Source organism: Paroedura picta, chromosome 1, assembly GCF_049243985.1.
Source record: "Paroedura picta isolate Pp20150507F chromosome 1, Ppicta_v3.0, whole genome shotgun sequence".
NCBI classification, from domain to species: domain Eukaryota; kingdom Metazoa; phylum Chordata; class Lepidosauria; order Squamata; family Gekkonidae; genus Paroedura; species Paroedura picta.
Genome location: NC_135369.1, coordinates 135,232,197 through 135,255,461, shown reverse-complemented (window position 1 = coordinate 135,255,461; position 23,265 = coordinate 135,232,197). Strand labels below are relative to the sequence as shown.

At 42.2% G+C, this 23,265-nt stretch overlaps 1 protein-coding gene across 2 annotated transcripts in view; it reads right to left on the bottom strand.

Moving 5' to 3' along the window:
• GABRR2 (gamma-aminobutyric acid type A receptor subunit rho2) overlaps positions 1–23,265 on the bottom strand; it is a 44,387-nt gene that overhangs the window by 9,648 nt on the left and 11,474 nt on the right. Inside the window, exons 2-7 of one of the 2 annotated variants that reach the window (XM_077304510.1) lie at positions 22,717–22,823; positions 9,699–9,766; positions 8,353–8,576; positions 6,447–6,529; positions 2,911–3,051; positions 839–991 (exon numbers count right to left, since the gene is read on the bottom strand). In XM_077304510.1, coding sequence (XP_077160625.1) covers positions 839–991; positions 2,911–3,051; positions 6,447–6,529; positions 8,353–8,576; positions 9,699–9,766; positions 22,717–22,823 — 776 coding nt within the window. The remainder of the gene's footprint in view (positions 1–838; positions 992–2,910; positions 3,052–6,446; positions 6,530–8,352; positions 8,577–9,698; positions 9,767–22,716; positions 22,824–23,265) is intronic. The other variant, XM_077304519.1, reaches the window with a different exon arrangement.

Sequence of the window (23,265 nt, the reverse complement as noted above, 5' to 3'; positions counted from 1 at the left end):
GTGTTTGGTTGAGGCCTCAGGCTCAAGCTATGCTAGATCACCAAATGGACCTCCTGGGGGTTGTCTGAAGAAGAGAGAAGGGAATTCTGCTGTCTTGATGTGTTATTGGGGTGTTGGTTTTAGGGGAGGGGTTTTATATTGGTGATTTGACTTTTTTGTAACTTCAGAGTAAGGCGGGCTATACATTGAATAATAAATAAATAAAATAAACTCTTATTCTTCTTTGTGCAGAATGCCTTTTCCCTTATAGTTAACTAACTCAAGTAAGTGTCACAAATATAAAATTAAAAGGAAAGACTTCCAGGTGAATGGCCTTGACCTGCAAGTTTCACCCCTGATATTTTACAAATAAACTACTGATAAATAAGACAAAAAATGGAGCTTAGTTTCAAAGTTAATTACTGCTCTTCCTGTATCTCTCCTCATTTTAGTCTACAGAATGTAGTAATTAGCTATGAGAAAGATGGCCTATAATTCTTCCTCAGGATGAATTGTGGGTATCTGTGAAAATTTACCCTAAGTAAGTAAGGTTTCCAAATCCCCCCTAGCCACCAGCAGAGATTTTCAATTCCTCCACAGGAGTAGATCTGCAGATTGGGAGCCTCCTGGAGATTTGGGAATGGTGGGGAGGTCGGTAACTTCAGTGAGGTACCATACTATAGAGCTAACCCTAGAAAGCAGCCATTTCTCCAGGAGAACCTATCTCTGTAGACTGTAGCTCTATAGATGAGCTAAAATTCCAGGGCATCTCTGTTCCATCTGGAGGCTGGCATCCCTATGAATAAGCCTTTCTAAATGGCAGTTGCTTCACAGTGTAAAGAAAAATAACCATTCTCACCCAAAGAAACTCTTGCAGGCACAGCTCTGCGGTCTATCCAGAAGGACACCCAGGACAACATGACCATAAGAGTGGCGGGAAAGTATGTTTGAAGCAAGAAGAAGAAGATATGGCGACGTAAAGTGAAGCTAATGTAGAGGCGATTGTACCAACCTATTGGGTGGGAAGCATAAAAGTGAGAGGCAAACCTCCTCATGGAGGTGGAAGTGAGACATCAACATAGTGAAACAAATAACGCCAGAAAAGGGAGAGGTGTGGTACTGGAAGAAAGACATTGGTAAAAGGAAGATGAGGAAAACAAATGATGAAACATTGCCAATATTATATTTCATTAGCCTTCACAAAACACTTTTATCCATATTTTATTTACATATAAAGTTATTGACACATCTTGGATCGCCCAAGGGTTGCCCGATAAGTTTGGAGAGAGACCAGTCAAAGTACCTGAGAGCTGTTCTTCAAACACCCAGATGTGTCTCGAATGCCACAATATGACTTGAAACTGGCATGTTAAGAGTCAAGGCAAAGGTCTGTCTTAGATCCCTGTATTTTTGACTCCAAATAAAACCCGGAGCCCAAGGGCTTCTTCCTTTGATTCGTCAAGACCCTTTCAAATCTAGTTGGCTTAAAGCTACGGAGACTAAACTTGGGCCCCAAGTGACTTGCTTAGATAAGGTGAAGATCAAGCTAAGCAACTCATCAGGCAAAAAATAGAAGACACTGAAAGGCAAATGGACATAGCAAAGGCTCCAGATTTTCTCTCATTGCCAGCTATGAGATATACATTAAAACCAGCTGCCTTTCTATCTTCAATTGATATCAATAAACATAGAAGAGCCTTCATTACTAGCAAGATGCTTGGCCGTGCCCACAGCATTTCTGGAGGGCAGATACAAAAGAACTCCAATCGCAGAGAGATTATACTCATGCCCATCAAGGAAGGGACATCTTCCACTGCCCTTTGTATTCCATAGATTGCAGCAAGCTAATCCAGCACTTCTGGACAGGAAGCCAAACAGAAGCAGATTGGAGGAGGAGTCACTTGTGACTGCTAAAAAATCTATGCCTCAGAAATTAGGACATGTCTGGACAAAGGTCATGTGGGATGGGAACTGATTAGGTTAAATCTGAGCAGCAAAGATAGGGCTGCCAGATCCCTCCTGGCAATCAATGGGGAATGGGGATGGGTGTTTGCCCACAGTAGGAGGGAGGCCCAGGCTATGTCAATGATGACATGGTGATGTTACTTCCAGTGTATACTTGAAATTATTTATTACATTTTTTACCCGCCGCTCTTGAAAATCGTCTTGTGGTGGGTTGCAATTAAAAAGTAAAACCCCAATGCATAAACATTTAAACCATTAAAATAGTTAACAACAAACTCCAGTGGTGAGAAAGTAAAACTTCCAGCACCTCAGGGCTCGGATGCCCAGGGGTGCCAATGTCATTACATTGCAATGTCCTGGGGATGCTCTGGTGTTTGGGCAAAAATTCTATAGTAAAAAAATGGCTTCTACCATAGAGTTTTTGCCCAAATACAAGAGTATTGCCTGGATATCACTGACATGATGACATCACTGCCGTTACATACCGGAAGTAATGTGACCACATTGTTGGTGATGTATCCTGAACCTCCCTCCTCCTGGTAAGTCCTCCTGCTTGCCAGCTGGTCGGTGGCAGAGCAGGATCCAGGAGATCACCCGCCTCTACAGAGGGCTGGCAACCATAAGCAAAGCCATTGGCTCTAGCTCTCAGTGCCCATCACTAATGTATGGTTTTTTCAATATGTGGTAGCTTAAATACTTTTCCTTGTTTTTTGCATTTCTAACATCTATAATGCAAGTGTGAAAATTATATTGGTTAGAAGGTATGTGATTTAAAAATGGCTGTAAGAGTGACTGAAATATGCTTACTAGGGTTATGTGTGAGAAAATTCATTTATTTTTACAAAGAGAAAGACATGCAGAAAAAGATCTACTTCAGTCTTACTGGCATTTCATTAAGCAAATCTGTAAGATCCAGTTAGCAAAGTGACAAAGATACAAAAGACAATTAGAACTAAACCCTGATACCTGTGCTACTGTAGAAAGCAAGTCTAGAGGTTGTATGAAATTTTTGTATCAAGAACTGAGATAAGGAAATCTTCTCATCTGTTTTCAGAGATTCATTTCCATTTTTCCAGTAGAGCATCAGATCTTCATCTGTGTAAGCATCTAGAGGAGAAAGTGGATAGCAGCAGTATGTAATCCTGTACAGTCCAATAGCAAAAATAACAAAATAGACAAAGTAGTAATTTAGATCTTTTAGGGGCATTTGAATTTTTAAGCAGTTCCTTTTCTCTTCTTGCAGTAGCAGTTTTATACTATTCTATTCACCTTGCACTGAAGCATAAAATTCCGGATTCTAGATTTCACCTCCAGAACATTAAAAAGGTAGATGCCAAGTAAGAATTAAACAAGGCCTCTCCCCAAACAAAGACAAAAGAAATGTTGATCTCTCCATAAAGTTAAATATGTGTGATTTGTTTCAAGGAATAAAGCCACACAGAGGGCAATAAAATATCAACAAAGACTATTTCTTTATTTAAATCATTTATATTAGAGCAGTTCCTCAGTGGAACAGGCTTCCTTGGGAGGTGGTGAGTTCCCCTTCTTTGGAAGTTTTTAAGCAGAGGCTAGATAGTCATCTCACAGAATGCTGATTTTATGAACTTAGGCAGATTGTGAATGGGGGGGCAGGAAGGGAGAAGCCAGTGTTTGTCTCTTGTGACCTTTCCTTGCATATCCAGGGAATTACTGATTGCCCCTGTGGGATGGTAGGTGAATTTCCTCCAGGCCAGGCTGGATTCTGGAGATTTTTGGTGGAGGAATAACTGAGATGAAATTGGGGTCGACAGGTAGTTGTGAGTGTCCTGCTTAGTTCAGGGGGCTGGATTAGATGGCCCTGGAGGTCCCTTCCAGCTCTATGATTCTATATGCTGCAGAGACTTACAGAAGCTCACAAAATAGAACAAGATGAAAACATTAAAAACATAACATTAAAGCATTAAAACATCAGCCCAAAAGAACACATAGCATAAAACATCTAGCAAGGGAGACACAGCTTCTGCAAAAAGTGCCAAGCATGCTCATAGTATAGGAAGAGCTTGTTTTACCTATGTCTTCATATATCCCAAGTATGTCTATATTAATAAAGTTGCCTTGTTTGCAGATATATTTTCTACTTTTTAGAAAACAAAGTAAAGATGTGAAAGGGATACAGAAATGGAAAACGGGTGACATATCATTGTATAACACAGGATGCATGAAACAAAGAGCATTTCTCCCCCAAAACAACAACACTTCATCATAATTTTCAAAACACTATCCATAACTTAGAATACATACTGGATAATATATTGGATATATATTAATACTCAACATTTTAAATCTCAAATTCCATAACTAATCTTTTACATCTACTGATTTTACCTTTACTATGTAATTGGTAATATTTATATTATTATATTTTGCCACTACTCAGTGTAGATTTTAATAATAAGTAATATATCAGAGTACCATAAGAAAATCTGTAATATATCTCATAATAAGAGTTGTCTTGTTTGCAGTGTCACTTCTATGTCCTGTTTTAAAATGATAAGGTTGCATACTTCGTGGGTGGTGGTAGATTAAAGGCTGCTGTAGCCAAGTGCGTGGATGAGCAGACTCAGCAAACAGATTCATCGCTATCAAGATTTTGCATGTCAGCTGGACCATGGATTAGCAGGTCTGCTCAGAGGATTTCTGGAGGACAAAGCAAATAAGAGGCTCTTCCGGAGCCAGTGACTGGGCCATAACTTCCCTAATGCATCTGTTGTTGGTGTATGACCTCTATATGCAGTGGCCCTCTTCCTCACTCTCAGCATGGGGATGCCCTGGTCAGAGGGCACAGGGGAAACAGAATGTTTGGCCCTTTACACTATTCTCCTGTGTCCCACATCCAGAGACAAAGACTTTCACTGTGCAAATGGCAGTCAATTGCAATGAGTATTAATTATCTTCAGTGTGAGATGTTCATACAGGCAGAAACAGGAGAGCAGTATTGAAGTGTGCATATAAGGCTGGAATGTGATGGCACAAAAAGTCAAAAAACAAAGAAAGGTAAAGTAGGGTACTGTCTGCACTCACTTTTTTTTCTGTTTATTTTGCCGAATTCTGATCCATCTGAGCCTGAATCTTGCAACAGATCTGTAATGTTCCTTTTTCCCAACTGGAAAGAGCTTTTACTAAGATGCTGTATTCTGCACTTGAATAGTTCCAATTGTCAAACTCCTCTACCCTTCCTGCTTGATTGAAGGGGGGGGAGCAGCCACATGCACTTTTGTCTCCCCAGCCAACTCTGAAGCTAGAGTGTGTGGGGGGGGGACCTCCAGCCGGCATTGAAGGAGAATGAGGATGGAAATGGCTTTATGTCCAGACTTTTGTCCCCTGACTCTACAGCCAGAGCAAGCTGGGGGAGGGGGATGGGGGAAGCCTCCTACAGTCTTTACGTTGTCGCCCTGACCAATCAGACTACTGTATTATATCAGTAGTGGAGGCATAGAGAAGAAGGTGTAAGATAAACCAAAAAAACCCATAGACATCTGCACTTGCAATACTGGGCTTTCAGAGCTCATTTCTCAGATTTAGCGGATAATATCTGTTCCTAGATAGCTCAGAGAAAAGGTGATATCATCACAAAGTCAATCATGGATGTTGCAGATGGAAAATTTAAAGCGATCAAAATGGAAATTGGAAAAGGTAGTTTGCTTTTTAAAACCTGGGCTGACGGAGGATAAAAAGCCCAGTACAGATAAGACCTAGGCAAACAGGTCATAACCCAGCAGAAAGTGCCATGCAAGTATTGTTCATGTAATGTCCACATTGCACATTCTGGGAGATCCATGGATATTACTGAGCTGCATTTCCCAGTGTCTCCCCTGTAACATGTGCCAGAAAAAAAAAACATAACGGCAACCAATAAAATAGGGCAGGAGATGTGATGTGATGTCATTACATCAAATGTTTTTTCAGCTGAACGTTAGCAGAAAGACGTGAGGAGGAGAATGTATGTTGGCAGTATCCATACATCTCCCCTTAGCATCCTGTTAGTGCAACTTGTTCTGATGATACCCAGGGTTACCTGCCATTCTCCTAAGATCTTAAGGGCATAATAGACTTGCTGAAGAAGCACCTGGAGAGAATGATGGGCTGGATGACGGCAAACAAACTGAAGCTTTATCTAGATGGTACGGAGCTGCCATTGCTTGGGTCTCAGTTGTCTAAGAGTGTGTTATTCAACCTGTTTTAGATTTGGTATACTACCCTGGGGACTAGGATTGGGCGCTTCGGCCGCTGAAGTCAGCACTGGCTGCTTTAGGCTGGAACGGCCAGTATTTCTTGTGACATAAACAGTATCCAGGCTTCTGTCCTCTGCTACTTCATGCAAAATTAAATCCTAAAATACTACAGTAATTCTTATGCTACATGACCATGGATTGGATGGCTTTGTTCACTCCTGACACTTTAACCAAAAAAGCTAGTAAGTGATGTGGGAAAGAGGTATACGGGCAAATGTGAATTCTACATACAGCTTTCCAGCTCCAGAGAACAGGTCTGGGAATCTAGTGGAAACCGGCTAAAGTCCATGTTGCACATTGCTGTCACTGTAATCCTAGAAATTCCAAAAGATATAGTCAGTTTTGGTAATTCAGGCAGGCACAAGTAGATACACCACAAGCATAGTCTGTGAGTTTGAAATGATTGAATTGATAGATTAATACAAAATATCAATCAAAATTTTAAAATACTCTTCCCTAATTAATTCATGAGGTCAAGATGAAATGCAAAACACAAATAGATCAGCTACCTCTCCCTGTGTCAACTAATATAAATAAACATGGCTTTTCAAAACAATCATTATTATATGGAAGAAACATTTTCCATTTCCAGGTGGAGGCACTATAAGTTCCATTCTCGTAATCAGAACCAGCTGCAGAAGAAGCTGATTGTACTTAGTAGGGCTGAAGACAGATGTATTAGAACAAGAGAAACAGCTCTGCGCCAGTCCCCTAAAGTTAGGCACCACGCCTGGGTTTTCTACTAGTTAGCTAAACAGTGTTTCACTTTAAGATTCCTATAAACAAGTAACCAATTACGAAGGTAGAAAAGCCAGCAGGGGAGTGGTGGTTATCCAGTGTTTTGCAGAGAGGGCCACATGTATGATCAAATTTCCACTGGGTGGAAATCATGAACATGTGCTTGCTGTATGGGGCTCTTGACTCTCAAGGAGCAAGATGGTTCCCTAGAGTCTAGGGTTGCTGATCTGGAGAAGCTGCAGTGGAAAGAGAGATTTGGAGAACAAAACAGTCCCAATCACATACTGAGAGGTCTGTTGCTGTTGTTAGGGAAAGTGAGAGTCATAAGGTCAAAGGGCATAAGTCTGACGAGGAGGGACATGAAGTAGGATGAGGAGGGTCCTACTGAATCACCATCTCTAGGACAAGGAAGTACTGCTCAGATCTGTTGGTCTCCAAGGCTATGTACACACAATAAACTAAACCTTTGAAAAAGATATATAGTTATATTGAATGGAGTATCATCAGGCAATACAGTCTCTAGAATTCATTAGCAAAAAATAATAATAAAGGCTAATTTTTCGGTTCCTTGCATTAGATGGCATTCAGAATATCAGTGTTTAGGCTAGAGGTTTAAGGATCTTCTATGTAGCAATTCATTTCAAATAAGCTTACCATAGTCAAAGTCACTTTCCCATGGAATTATAAAGTCAGCATGGATTCCTTCTTGTTTATGGCTTAATTATAGTATCTTGCCTTCTGGCATCAGGTGGTCTTTAGAATCCAATCAGGGTGCTTGCTCACTGGAATCCTCTAGAATAGTCCCTGAGAGCATTATGCTGGGAATTTGACTACAATTGTAGTCAATGGACATCTGGAGAGACACAGGTTGGCCACCTCTGCTCTAGAAGATGATTACATTCACTCCTGATCCCCCACAATCTACTGAACTGAACAAGGTTTCAGCTGCTAGCCAATCACTACATTCTTGAATCCAGTCTTGAAAGAGATACAGATGATGTCTATGAGAAGGCCTGATTATGAACAAGTGCAAGTTGGAGCAGACCTACTGTTATTCTCATTAACCTTTGTGTGAAATTAGAGTGCTTTGCCACACCAATATTACTAACAATGTCACAAGGGAAGTCCATAACAATCACAAGGTTCTTGTTCCACCACATTTTATATGGGGAGAACCACAGCAATGAATGATCTACATGGGAGAAATACCACTACATGGGGAAAGTACACCTCCAACAGAAGATACCACTGAAAGACAACTTTGAATGGTTTGAAACAGAGACAAAAGGAATTGTTTTGAGAAAAATCTCTGAGTATACAGAAAATACTTTCATGGGAACTGGAACAGAGCTGGTCAAAGAATGTAGTATGACTGACAGTAATCTGATTGTGGCTTTACCTCATACTATAGAGCACATGGCCATCTGGGAACACCCGCAACATGATATTGTCAGTAGTTGTGTCATGAATGAAGGATCTTTTAGAGTGAACAAAGAAGACATCAGGCACCCAGATCTTCTTTACTAGCCTTCCGTCAAAGGTCATGCTCTTATTAGTGCGACTGGGAAAGGCAAGACGCTCATCCTTCCAGTAATGTCTCAGGTACAATGTCATTGTAAAATCCTGAAGGGAGAAGATGTATTATGATTATTATTCCCCACATCCATAAGCATTAGTAGAAAGACCAAAGAAGGGGAAAAGGGGGAAAGATAGCTATATTATTATTCCCCTGAGATAAAATTTCTTCAGCTGAGTCTTTAAATACAATATCTACATACTCGGGGGGGGGGGGGGGAGACATCTCTGGCTTTTCTTCTCTCTCCAGTCCAGTCTTCTAGTCTGTCAATGGAACTTCCACTGGGTGCTGGCCATAGGGATGCCAGCCTCCAGGAATTGTTCGGCTGCTCTTTTGACTGGGCTGCCTCCACTGAGCTTGGCTGCTGCCAAGCTATCCTTGTTGTCACTGCTTCTTCTAGAGCAGTGGTCCCCAACCTGTGGGCCGCGGCCCGGTGTCAGGCTGCGAAGGCCCTGGCGCCGGGCCGCGGCTCCTCTCCCCGCCCCCCCCCCCCCCCCGCAGTAAAAAACTTCCCAGGCTGCAAGCTTGTGGCCTGGGAAGCTTCTTACTGCGGGAGGGCGGGGAGAAGGAATCGGGGCCGGGCTGCGGCCATGTGGGCGCGGCTCGCGGGCGCGGCCTGATGCGGGGGCGCGGCTCGGGGGCGCGGCCCGATGTGCGGGCACGGCTCGGGGCACGGCCGATGCGGGGGCGTGGCCCGCACGGGCCACGGGCCGCGCCCCAATGCCCTGCTGGTCCCCAACCTCAGAAAGGTTGGGGACCACTGTTCTAGAGGCTTCCCTTCCACTGTCTCCTGTGGCCACTGTACTGCTGTGACATGCTTCGACCTGCTTAGCTACACTGGGTTCCTGCAGGGCTGTTCTTGCTGCAACTCCCCCAGACACCTCCAACTGAGTTTCAGGAGGGGAGAGTCCAATGGGGATGTGATATCTGCTCTTCAAAGCTGCCATTTCAAGGGTACTAATCTCTGTAGTCTCAAAATAAGTCATAATTCAAGCAGAACTCCAGGCCTCCATAAAATTCTCCCTGATACAGCTTTCTATGTGCAGAAAAACGTTGAATACAGGAACCCTCCATCATATCAGTGAACAGTATAATACCCTGCCCTAACCCAGAACCCGGAACCAAAATTCAAGATTTTTCTAGCTGGACTTTTAAAAAAAGTTACATACCATATCAACCTCAGAAATAGTGTCCAAGCTTTCAACCTGTACGTCAACCCCAACAGGAATAGCAGGGCCTGTGGGAGAATGAGAATATCCTTTATAGAACTTTAGACAATCACTGGAAAGGATGTGGATATTTGTTGGTACTTCCAATTGCCATTGCCAGTTTTCATTTGGGTATTGCTGACATTAAGCCATAGCAAAATATTTTAAGACTATCTTGCTGCATAGTAAATGTTGTCTTCTAAAATGAGAATCCATGCTGGAAGGATGATGGGAGGAAAACAGTGAAGTACCTATCATATTAGGCCCCCAGGGCAAGTGGTTGGGTGGGGCATGGTGATGTAAGAGCCAGAGGCAAATGCCATGAACTGCTTTCCTGGTAGCTGATGTTCTGCAGCAGAGTGTGGGTGGCAGCAGAGGGATGGTCGCCTCAGCCCACGAGTCCCTCAGAAAGGTGGGCCAGGGAACTGGCAGCTGTTGGGGAGAGCTCACACCAACATGCATGCCAGAAGGAAGTGACAGTGCTGCTTCAGAGACTGTTTCCACACTAGGAATATCCCTCACTTTTGACTTTTTAAAGTGGTGAACTTTGTGTTCCTTTCTGCACCCAATTTTGCCTTGCTAGCCACAGAGCTGAATCGCATGCTCTCATACCCCCTGGTTAATGATTCCCTGGTTACAGCAATTCCATTTTTTAAGGCAAATTCTAATTCAGGATTGCTCAATAGAGAAATTCTTGCATTTGTTTTTCCCTCAGCTGCCATTTTGATTTGTTTGTGCACATCCCCTTCCAGATAACATCCCTTTTCATTCTCCCTCCTGAAACATCCAACTTAAAAAAAACATCATCTTTCGTCATTCTCCCTCCCTCCTGAAACATCCAACATAAAAAAAAATGTGATCATGTTGCAAAGCATTAAAAAACAGCGACAATCAGTCTTGATTGTAACACAGCATTCTAATGCAATAAGCGACGTCTTTAAAAAAAATCACATCCCGTATATTTGGGCGGGATAGGGAGGAGACTGAGGGAGGGCACAGAATGGCAAAATCAAGGGGCACAATGAAAAGAAAGGTGCAAGCAAGCACAATTCTGCACAGCATATGCAGACTAAAAACATTTTGGAAAAGAAGAAGGGAGCAAAGCCTCCTTTCAAATTAGATGCGGAAAACTTATGGTGGATTTCAGCCCAGGAAAGGAGGGGAGAAAGCCTAAATGTGGAAAGTCTAGCGTCAACCCGCAGCATCAAATGTAGATCCAAAACAAGGATAAAACAAGGTATTTCTCTAATGCAGAAATAGTCCCAGTGTCAACAGAGCATAAGAGACAGCCCACCGTCCACTAATAGTTTAATTGATATATATGCATAAAAGGATGTATATTCAATAGCAATTGCTTTAGGTTGTTCTGGGATTAAAGGGGGCATAACTAGATGAAGAACTGCAACCTTATTTTAATTTATTGCACAGCAGTTAAATACACTGGATTTTAATAAAGCCATGTCAAAATATTAACTGCAGGATTTAAGTACTGAATGAATATTAATTGTGCTCCATAGAACTTTGCACTAATGAATCAATTACTATATAATCACTTTTTAAAGCAATACTGGTTTAAAGTGATTATAGAAAAGGGCACATGCAGCATATATGTCACTGGAATGTCAGTGAATAGTCTTTTTACAACTCAAAGATGGCCCTCCAAACTGCAGAGGAAGAAGGGAGTCAAAAAAGGCCTTCCCCATCAGCTTGCTTGGGACCACCTGCCATTGGGCTCCACACCCTACCCCTGAATTTTCACATGATCCTTATTGAACAGTTTTATAATTATCCAAAAGTTTACACCTGAGCTTGCTTGTTTTTTTTCTTTTCTTTTCCAAACTCCTTTTTCCTTTCTTTTATGTTATATATATATAACCTGGACAACTGTTTCGAAGTCTAAACCATAATACCTTTATAAGAATAAAAAGTTAGGTGAACCCAAAGTACTCATTTTTATAATATCTAAACCAAAACACAGAGGAACCCACCTCAAACTCTGCGTGTTTTTGGAGGTTGCTCTGGCAGCAGACCATACTACTGAATTAAGCATCTGGTGATGAGTCACAGGAGATTTTGGATCTCGCTAATCCTTATAGTCATTAGAAAGCTGCTAGATTTTTAATCCTGTCTCTGCCTCAAACTATACTGGCTTGGGTGGGTAAGGTTGCTCCAGATAGCTGACCAAACAACTTTCTTCTGTAAATTAACACCATAAAGGAAAAATCAAAATAATATCTAAAACTACAGGAAATACAATAAAGGGAAGCAAAGTTAACAGCTTTGAAAGTACTCTGAAGTACAATGGAAATGTCTCTAGAAGAGGCCTGGCTGAATTGAATAACAGCCAGCACCAACACATCTCCCATGCATTTCAATGGGGTTTGTGTGATTGTCATTCTGAGCTGTGCATTTTACTCTCCTTTCCACTTATATAGTCTTTCACTGTGGTTGAAACTGTGAACATAGATGGCTTGTGGCACCTCTTTCAGGAGCATTGCCTGCACCCCATTTAGTTTTCCACTCATTATACCAAATCTATCATAGGTTTTTGCTTTGCAGGGCTTGATATCTTAGCCACAACATGCCAAGATATTCTTTATGTAATTCACTGGTCAAGGAGCACCCAGTGAATGATATGTCTGGAAGCCAACAAACTGTTCATATATTGTAGCAATAATGGGGAACCACTGACATTTGTTCCTGTTTACATATTGCATGAGAAACATGGAGAACATCTTGAAACAGATATGAGTGGTCTGTCCCAGTTAGCAGAGATAAACAAAACAATACCTCTCTGTGAAACCTAAAACTGACCCTAAAGCCAGGCCATTTACCCTGCTTTTGTCCCACTTTAGATAACATGGGATCCAATTTGGCTGGCACTTGACAGAAAAGTGACAAAGCAGTGCCACTGAAACTTTTATTGCTTGAGGAGAATCCTTAAGGGCAGATTTACATCAGGGACACAAGTTTGCATGGCAATTTAGAAGTCAAATGATTGCAGCATATCATGTTAACACTGTCAAAGCTAAGCTTTGACTTTTTGCCTGATGGAACTTAATTGTTTGTGTCCTGTTGACACCAAGCAACAAATTCTGATACCAAGGAGGGTTCAGAAAAGTCAACATAGACTCTGATCTACGCCCCCACACTTAGCATTCCCCTTTCTAAGACTGCCACTGTCCTCCTGGGTCTATTATGCACCATGGAAAACCCACAATAAGACCGCTAAAAACTACGTCTTATTTTTCAATTCTTAATGTGGCACTGTTTTCGTAGTACGAAACCCAGCAGGTTATTTTTGCTTTTGCATTGCAAATATTGCTCACCATTCCGGCAGCATTTTATTAGTGAGGCTTCTGAAACCAGCTTAAAGGTGACTTTTCTTGTGTTACTGGGAATGTTTTATTTTTATGCATAAATGTCAGCGTGCTTTTATCTCCTCCCCTTTTCTGCTTCATCTACCAATGGGAGTTTGAGTCCCTGCCACTGATACTCTGCCTTTGTCAGCAATCACATGAACATGCCATTTGCCCTGGTAACTGAACTGTATTGCTATGTAAATTAGTAGAAATTACCTTGTGGCGTTTATGGCATTTCCTCCACAGCATTTCCTCCATGCTCCTGAAACTATAAAGCTCTACCTCTAATCAGTGACCGGAGGGGGTGGGGGGCTCGAGGCATCTGCTGCTGATTTCTGCTTCCTCAGTGTCAGCGATCAGATGAACATGCAACTTGATTAAGTCTCCCATTGTCCGTAATAGCCCGAGGACATATTGGGTGTTCCACATGGCTTTTTCTTAGGAAGAAAGGGACTTAGCCTTAACTCTGGGTAGCTCTATGGCAGCCACTTTAGAGCAATTTCCCCCAGAAAACAGTCCTTCATAGTTTGATTTCCACAGACCAAGGCTCTCTGTCTTAAAGTGACTGGCTTGTATTGAAATGCTAATTGCGGACAACGTTTGTTGGAATGTGAATGGTGTTGCCTAGCAATGGAATTCCCTCCTCAAACTCTCATCCCCATCTCAAAGTTACTGTGGGAACTTTTTAAGGTGCATAATTGCAAAAAAAAAAAAAAAAAGCAGTATCACAGCACATGCATAAATGAGAATGTTTTTAAAAATGAGTTTTAAAAGGATGTTTTAAAAGGGCTAGCCAACTGACTATGTTGCAAACTGATACATGTGTAAAAGGCCCTGGTATCTTAAAGTCTATGTCCATAATACCTGTAAAAAGCCTTTGTTGGCTTAAGAGCTGTAGGTGAACCATAAACCTACATCAATAACATGTGGATGTTCTTGTACATGCGAAACTTGCTCTTTCTTCAGGTAATGACATGCATCCAGGAATGGGTAAGGCAGCTGGGGTAAGTTGCCACCCGGGTTGCTGAGAAAAGTAAGCGGCTCTTCTAGAATATGCTTAGCTTGAGACTCAAATTTATACATGTTACTACACATAGACAACACAATCACTGAACCTAGCAACATCAATTACACCATCTCAGGCTTATTCATATGTTCATCTTGTGCTATTGACTTAGATCCAAACAGTTTTAATGCTGCAGGGATATAATGTCCTTTCAACCAAAGGAATCTCTAAGGATGGCATTTGTACTTTTCTGTACTTTTCACACCAGGCTGCTCCTCAGTGTTTGGACCAGGTTGCCCCACATCTTCCTGCTCTCACCCCTGATTTGTGCTCCTGCATGGCAGCCAAGGCAGTGAGGTTCTGCTGCACTGTGGGGTGGTGTTGGCCATTTTTTTTTTTAGAGAATTCTTAACAATAAAATGCCCCAGGAAGCTCTGCTGTGCTGTGCTGCACTGCATTGTGGAGCCACCTGGGGTATATTTTGTCCCTTCTAGGATGCTGTACTCAAGCACAGGTGGAGAGGAGCTGGGCCAGGAAGGCCCAACTCTTCCACAGCCTCAAGGCCCAGGCCAGAGATAGGCCCCAACGAGGCCTGTGGCAAAAAAGGGAATATGGATTCATCCTCATCCCCTTGCCACAGGTCAACCAAGGGCCTGAGTCATGCCAGGACCAGGTCTGCCGCAGACTGGCACTAATATCATCCAAAAGAGGGGATTAGCCCCATAACTGGATGAGAAGTAAGTCAAGCCAAATTCTGTGGAGGTCTGTGGAGGTCATAGGTTGGTGACAAGTATACTTAATAGGGAATTAAAAAGTAGAATTTGCTAATTTCATGTTTTGGATTAATGTGTTAAGAATAGATAAGGGTAAAGGGCATGACAGGTTTCCTGCAAATCTAGCATAGGATAGTGGCTCAAGTTCCTTCTCTGAGGTTCAAAAGCAGCAATGAGTGTATCCTAAAATGACATCCATTAATTAGTAAGAAGATACAGGGATGGGAGCAGTTGGGTTCAGAATACAACAGGGGGGCACAATTTTGAATAGGTTGAACACCCTCCACCTCAGTTCACATCCTTTTCACCAGTTGTGAACAATGAGTTCTTTGTGGCTGTTTGTCAAGTTGCTTCACAGTATTCCTTCTTAAAAAGCAGAGTACTAAATTACTCAAAATATAATGCATACACATACATGCCCATAGGATCTTCCTTGCTATTAGTCTTTATGTTTTCCTTTTTCCTTTGTTCACAGTTATCCATTTGTAGCTTGTAGTGGTTTCAAAACCTAGCATGGAAATGTCACATTAATATATGCCTGGAAGCGTGTGCCCTGTGAATTGCTTGGCCTTTCACTCACTGAAGTTACTTCTTCATGGGTATGTTTCAAACCCCTACGGTGCATTAGTTCTATTTTAAAATGCCCCCTCCATTTAATTTCTTTACAATCATGGTGTGTTCCCCCCCCCCTCTTTGGTGCACTGAACCTTGCTCTCTCTCACATACACAATGGAATTTGCAAAACTGTACAGTATACTAAACTCAGAGTGGTACGACACATAAGACATTTCTAGGGCCATAATTCTGCTTCTGAACAAAGTCTGGAATGAACCCTGAGGGAGGGACTCGAGTTTTATTATTCTTGCTTTTTACAGGCACTACAGAATTACTTTGGCAATTCAGCATAGAAAGCACCACCAAATGGAGGCGGGCGGCCCAGGGGGATCTAAAGAGAAGCTGCTGCTGCTGCACCTGCCTGCTGGCTGCCAGTGACCGTGGCTAAGCCTGCAGTTTTGTGAGCTATGTTTGCTGCTATCTAGTTAGTCAGTTATTTCAAATCTTGATTGAATTTTAGAGCTCCGCAAAGAGGCCAGGGATTAGCAATCCCTGCGATTGAAGTTCAGCCCTGCATTTACATGAAGAACTAACATAACAACCACCTGTCTGACTCTTGTATGCGTCTTTACAAAATTACAACGCGCCCACTACAGTTTCAATGTTGATTGTGCTATAAAATTGTTTTCAGTGAAGGGCTATATATTATTTATATCCCAAAACAGCACCATTTTAAAACTATGTGAGACAACTATACGTTACCTTTACAAATATGTTTCCTGCTTTGCCAAGATGTCAAAAGTGCAGGAAAAGGGGTCAGGAAAATTACTTCCATGCAAATGTGCATACAAACAGAGACACACGCCCTACCTGACAGTGCTTTTCCTTCAAACTATCTTATTTCTGATTTTGTACCCGGACTATAAAGAACTGTTTTAACATGGCATGTATGAGAGGACCAATAGATAGGAAAGGATTAGTCACTCCCTACCAATTCTTCCCTGCTAGAGATCTCATATGCCCAAATTTGTAATTTGCCTTGTCCGTCTCATAAAATCCAGGTTTGCCCTATAGAGCAGTCCTGTGTAATCTGATTCTTTGGCAGAAATCTTTCCCAATCCTACTTCTGGACGTGCTTCAACCAGATATCAGAACAGAACCTGGAACTTCATAAATGCAGAGGTTGAAAACTACTACTAAGCTATGACTGATCATATAAGCTGGAGAATAGCACTGCATAATACAGTTGTCATAATTTCTTAATTTGCTTTTGAGTGCTAATCAAGTGAATAGTAGTCATCAACCTGTTTGGAGCTCTTGGTGTTCTTTAGTGTATGGTCAAAAGAATAAAGAAACACTTCTGTATGAAACAGCATGTGATTTCTTACTCTAAGCATCACATTTTTGTTCAGTGTTTGCATAACAGCCCTTACATCCAAGCAGAAGATCAAGGTGATTGACTAGGATGCTAGACTCGGAGAATGTCTGTCACAGGGTATCTGCTCAACTATCCATACAACAACTGAAATAAGTGGAGTGCCTCAGGGATCTGTCCTGGGCCCTGTGTTGCTTAAGAAATCACATGCTGTTTCATACAGAAATGTTTCTTTATCCTTTTGACCATTAGAAGGCACTTGTTGACTCATTTCAGCTATTACCTGCCCTCCCCTTGATGTGACCTGTGAAGTCTGCCTAGATGCAGGCCAAAATTGCTGTCCTTCCCATCCCCCATGTAATTTATTTATTTATTTTAAAAATTGTATCCCACCTCTCTTGACAGCTGGTGTCATCCCAGGCTGTAGCCAGCTGCACCCAGGCATAACCACCTGAGCCATCCATGGCGAAACCTGTTGGTGTACTAGAGTCACTCCCCTGTTCTCCATCCATGCATGCACCCTGCCCACTTGATCCCATGACTGGACTTCCCCTGGTTGTAGGATATCAAAAACTCCCCTTTGGTATGAGGGCTGAGGAGCTCCCTGCCACATGACCGGCTGCCGATACTCCAAAACCTGAGGCGTCATGGAAAACAAGGGGGGAGGATGCATCAACCACCCATCCACTAGATGCTTGAGGAAACTGTGTCACTTCTCCTTTCCTGGGTTGCAAATAAGCAGCTGATGGGTGCCACACCTGACCACCAGGCTGCTGAGTCCCAGGAAACATGCCCTGTCCCATCGATGTCCCCACCCCAACCAACAGAGAGCTGGACATTGAGGGAGTGGAACCTTGTTCCATGAAGCCATACTACCTTGCTGGGCCAGCAAGTGGTTTCCCCACCATCTCCAGCAATGGGGTATGATGCTCCACCCCCATCATGGCACTTTGTGCTGAGCCCCCCCCCCCAGGCCAGTTGCAGCTCCCTGGGGCTGTGTGCTGCCCTCCCTGAGAAACCTGGCCTCAAGATGGGGGAATCCTGAACCAGCCTCACCCTACCTGGAGCAACTCCTGGCTCTGTGGCAGCAGCTATTAAACCCCTTGCTGCCTGCCTCAGAGCTCCTTGCGTGTCATGAGATGTGGAAGCTGCCGAGGTGGTAGATGGCCTGCTAACAGTGGAAGACCTGGACCTGCTCCACCCACTGGCATCGTGTGCCTCCCATCCTCCTGGCCTTTCCTGGTCCTCCAATTATTCAGGCTGTTGGGCCCTTCCTTTTAGGCATAATTAATCGGTTGCCTGGGCTCCTCCCCATCCCTTAATTCCCATTTTTAAAAACTTTCCATCATCGCCAACACCTTGGACTGCTATCAAACTGCGCCACCACAGCACTCTGCTCCCCTGCCCCTGCGAAAGCCTCTGGTCTCGTACAGCAGCAGGTCTGCGATTTGTGGGCCGAGCCACAGAGCAATGCACTTTGTTGGAGCCGGGAAGGGAAAGAGGCTAAGCCACATCACACTATCCTTTATAAGGACACTTGGCTCAGCCCCTCCCACCACTGTGGCGCCCCGATGTCTGATGCCACCCCGGTTGATGCGGGGCTTGGAGTCCCCAGTCCCAACCACCAGGTCCTACCCCTGCGCCAGATCCCCTGCAGCAGCAGCAAAAGGCCCCATTGGTAAGTTTCGGGGACTATTGTTGAAACTCTGCTACCAAGATATGGAATGATTCGTGAAACTGGTGTGAACAGGTTGCTTTCAAATCAGTAAAATTAACCTAAACTCTCTAAGGGAAACATATAACAGTAAGTAACAAATCCACATTAACACAATTAGCTTATACCCTGAAAATTGTGTTGGTCTCTAAGCTGCTACTGGACACGGAGCACACACAACACATTATATAACATTATACAGCAATATGTTATCGTTAACAAAGATAAAATGCAAATGGAGTTAGTTGTTCTACTGCAGAATAACATAACCAACCTCTGAACATTAACACATTGTTGACTTACTGTCTTCTATGACAAGGATAAACCGTGCGTGCAAATATGTTGCAAAGCTGTGGAATGTGCTACATATGCAATCCAATAAATTAAGTGTTTAAATCCTGAACAAATCAAAGGTAGGACGCATCTTTCCCTGCATCTTTGTAATGGATAGACAAGATATCTGGCAAAGTTGCATGCAATCTGTGGGTTCTCTAAATGAACCTGGGGGCAAAGCAAGAGCAAACTTCCATGCAGAAGCAGATTTAGAAGGAGCCAGTGACATTCACAGACTGCTTAGGTCATGAGGTACCTTTTCTTTACATGCCTATTAAGGAATTACCACTGCAAGAACTAGGGAATGGTCTCGCAACTAAATTGTATCATTTATGCCTCAGTCTATATGTACTGATTAAATTCTGTCCCTTGAGATCTGGAGGTATGCCACAGTGGGGGTGGATGAGAAGTTAACGGCATCATAGGAAGCATTAGGCTGTTCTTCGATGGAAAATATACCGCTATTTTAAGTATCAGCCAAAGCTGCTTATTCATGGACGCTGTCAAAAAATATGAGATGTCCTAGATGAAGCGAGAATATGAGGAAGGGAGCCCAAATGAACTATTTACATAAGCTTTAAATATTAATATCTGTAGTAAATAATACCTGAACATCTGCTAGTTACACCAAGGTCATTGGTACTAGGAAAACTCTGAAAGGGCCAAAAGTGATTCATCATCATCATTTGTACAATTGCATAAATCATTTTGTAAGTATCAAGAGGAAATTATTTGAGAGCTGGTAAAGGCTCTGTGCTGTATCCAAATAGTGTTGTATTAAGTGGGCAAAGATGTTGATGCATAGACATATAGGCAGAGTTGACAGCAATGTAAAAAATCAAATTGATTGAGCTAGAGACAACTCTTGATAGCCATTAAGCTTTTGCCCTGTGAATCAGAGGGAGCAACATGTCACTGTCAATGTGTCCCACTTTCCAATCTGAGTCTCAATTCACACGGAGGTGGGGGGTCACACTGTTTATTTTAGATATTGTCAAACCAGAAATGTGCAGGGGGTTCCCTGTTCACAGCTCCCAGCAATTTTTCATTCTTAATTTTCAGACATGTGAAAGTCCAATTCAGACTGGTGGTGCAGCATATAAGAAGATGAGAATTCTGCCTTTTCCCAATGCTGTTTTCTTGACCTGAAATGGGGAACTGCTATTTGCCCTGTTAGGGAAACCTATGTATACTGAGGAGCTATACATACGAATCTCAGGGTAATTTCTCAGAACAAATATCAGATCCCAGGGCCACTTCAGGTGAGGAAACGGCATAGGTAAGAATGCTTAAGCCCTCTTCCCCCACATACTGCGGTTCTTATCTAGGTTGGAACCCCTTCCCTAAAACATGAGAATTAAGTTTCAAAGGTTGCTAGACATTCCAAACAAGGAGCTCCTGGTGCATGTCTGGGGCAGACCTAGAAACAAATAGCCCAAAATAGGATACAAGGAAACTAACTAACCATCTGCTGCCTCTCATTCCTAGGCTAAAGGAGCTTTAGTTTGTGATGGACATCTTGTTTAGATACCCCAATCTGGGCGGTGATACACATAAATGCCCAAAAGAGATGTGCTGACAAAGTCATGTGTCATAAACCCTGAAGGGAGCACTGAAAATTCACAAAAAGTGAAATCAGAAATATAAAATGGAGGACCCGAGAGGACTCGCAGGAGGTGCAGAAAGAGCCTGATTACTCTTGCCTTTCCCCCTCTCCCATCCTCCCATGCACATACATACCTGCCCTTTTCTGTTTCCCCTAGGCAGCCTCTGTTCCCCCTCACTCACCATTTTTGTTTCTTCGTCTGCCCCCTATTTCTGTTTTCCTTTTTTCACCTTTTTCTCCCCTCTAAATATTTTTTTACCGTATATCTTATTTGAGGCCTCTGCTCACCTACTTGTTCCTCTCCATTGCCAGCTCTCAGCTGTCTGCTTACCTTTACTCTCATCATCTGTTCTCTGATCCCCTTTACCCTATTGTATATCACCTTCCCCCCATTACAACAGTGCTCTGCTGGTCTGGGCTCCCATTGTTGGTGCAGTGCTCACCTGCCCACTTCCTCCCATCCTCATCAGGGTCCTTGCTGAGGAAGGGTTTGCCCACAAGCTCCCTCTCTATTCTCGGCACAGTGCCTCTTTGCCCACTGTGCCGACAACTTTCCAGCCCACAGCACTACACGATTACGCTAAATTTTAACAAGCTGTAATTGCTAATATGTGTTCGGATTTGGACAACCTTAAACGTGCCTTTGTGGAGCAAAGTAAATACGCTCAAAATGAATATTATACTTTGGATTATTTATATATTGTACCTGCAATTCCTTTTCTTATACCTTGTTAATAGATTTATAAAAATAATAGTTTATTTTGGGAATTTATGTGGGGTTTCTTACCAACTTAGATGTCTTTAAAGAGTATGCAGCTTTGGAGGATTTGGTTTCCTTGATTTTGGTTTCCATCATCATCAACCATATTTGGTAACTTGTACTAATTATTGGGATCACTCCTCACAGTTGGACTATCTATCTCGGGCTCTTTGGAGGCTTCTTTTCTGGAGTCCCTTTATAAGTGGAATGCATTAGGGTCTACTTACGCGAGAATGAATCATGTTTATGCTGCAGTTTCTGCAGCTAGAGAGCTATGGCATATAAAGTCATGATAATACCAACATTATCCATTTTCACAATGTTAATTTAACATTATGAGCCAACCCAAACCTAAACATTGGGAAGAAATATTTATTTATGGAAGGCTTGGACTGATGAAGGGATTTTTACATTGGACTAGTTGATAGACTACGATGATGAATTTTTGTCATTTTCTTAGCTGAAGTGTAATTTGTCAACTTGTTGAATAGCAAAAGGCTATAACATCTGTAGGTTGTTGCAGTATGTATCTTAGAGTCTCCTTTGCTTCTGGAAACTCTGATTGAATCAATGCAGAAAATGATAACTACAATATTTATTTATTAATTTTTGATGTTGATTAACAAATACATTATGCAGAGTCTCAAGAAGGAATGGAATAAGGAGCTAGGTTGCCAAGGTAATGGGATATAGCCTTAAAGTTTATGCCTGCTAAATTTATGGACCCTAAGTTGCAACATATTCAGCAAAAAACAATTTTTTAAAGATACATCGGATAGCATTGTGACTGTTTTGTAAAGGACTGAGTAAAGTTGGCTTTGTAACTCATAGGATGTGTCCTTAAATATATGCTTCAGGCATGTCCAGTCATTGCATTTTTCTAGGAGGAAGTTATTGCTGATATCAGTTCTATATTAGAATGTGCATTGAGTTTTGAGGATGATTATATACTTTTAAATTGTCTGCCTGTCTCTTGGAGGCTAACTGATGGTCAACAAAAACAGATCCTCCATGCCCTTACTGCAGCCAAATGACTTGTATTACATTTGAGAGACAACTGCCCACCTCCTGTAAACAGGTGAATTGAGAACCTGACATACAGTTATCTAGAAATCTTTTATAGAAATTTATATATAGGTCTGTAACCACCATTGTACTATTTTTTGTTTATATATAACTCCCTACCCCTTTTCTTTTAAAAAAAATAGCTGCTAAATTTTTATTTTTCCCCCTGCTATTCTCCCCACACCCCGTTTTTTGAAAGAAAGAAATTTAAAAATATATGTATCACATAAACTGAAATGGAATTTGGCAACATGCTGAGGAGTAACATATGTGCTCCTGGGAAATCAGGAAATTACCCAACCCCTATTTTCATCATCCTTGGCTTGTCCAAAGCAAAGTAATAATGTGTAGGACAATGCAGTCTCTTGGGAATGGGACTGGATTTATGAACAATTCTGCTATCAAGGAACTTGTACAAACAATTTCTTACCTCCAAAGGCAGGTCTCATGGCGAAATCATGGTCCTCTACCCTCAGAAGCTGTTCAGTTTTTCCTTTCCGAATTTTTGTTACGTCATGGTTCTTTTTATATATGTGACTAAAATGGAAAACAATAGCACCAACTGAAATTTCAAGAGCCCAAACATTATTCTAGAAACAATCCTTAAAAACTATGGGAAGTTTGCTTCATTTCTGTAAGTGTTAATATTTTAAATGGTAAAGACTCTGAACTATATTGCTGCATAATCACCTTTAAGTAGAATAAGAAACCAAATTTGCATATATCAGCTTGATAACTTTGTGCTAAGCTGGGAACTGAAGAGATCCTTTGAAAAAAGCAGGGATTGTGTGTGTTAAAATAAAACCCAAGGTGTGGACCAGGGGTAGTCAAACTGCGGCCTTCCAGATGTACATGGACTACAACTCCCATGAGCCCCTGCCAGCATTTGAATATACTGGCAGGGGCTCATGGGAATTGTAGTCCATGGACATCTGGAGGGCCGCAGTTTGACTACCCCTGGCAGTACTGGCCCTGGAAT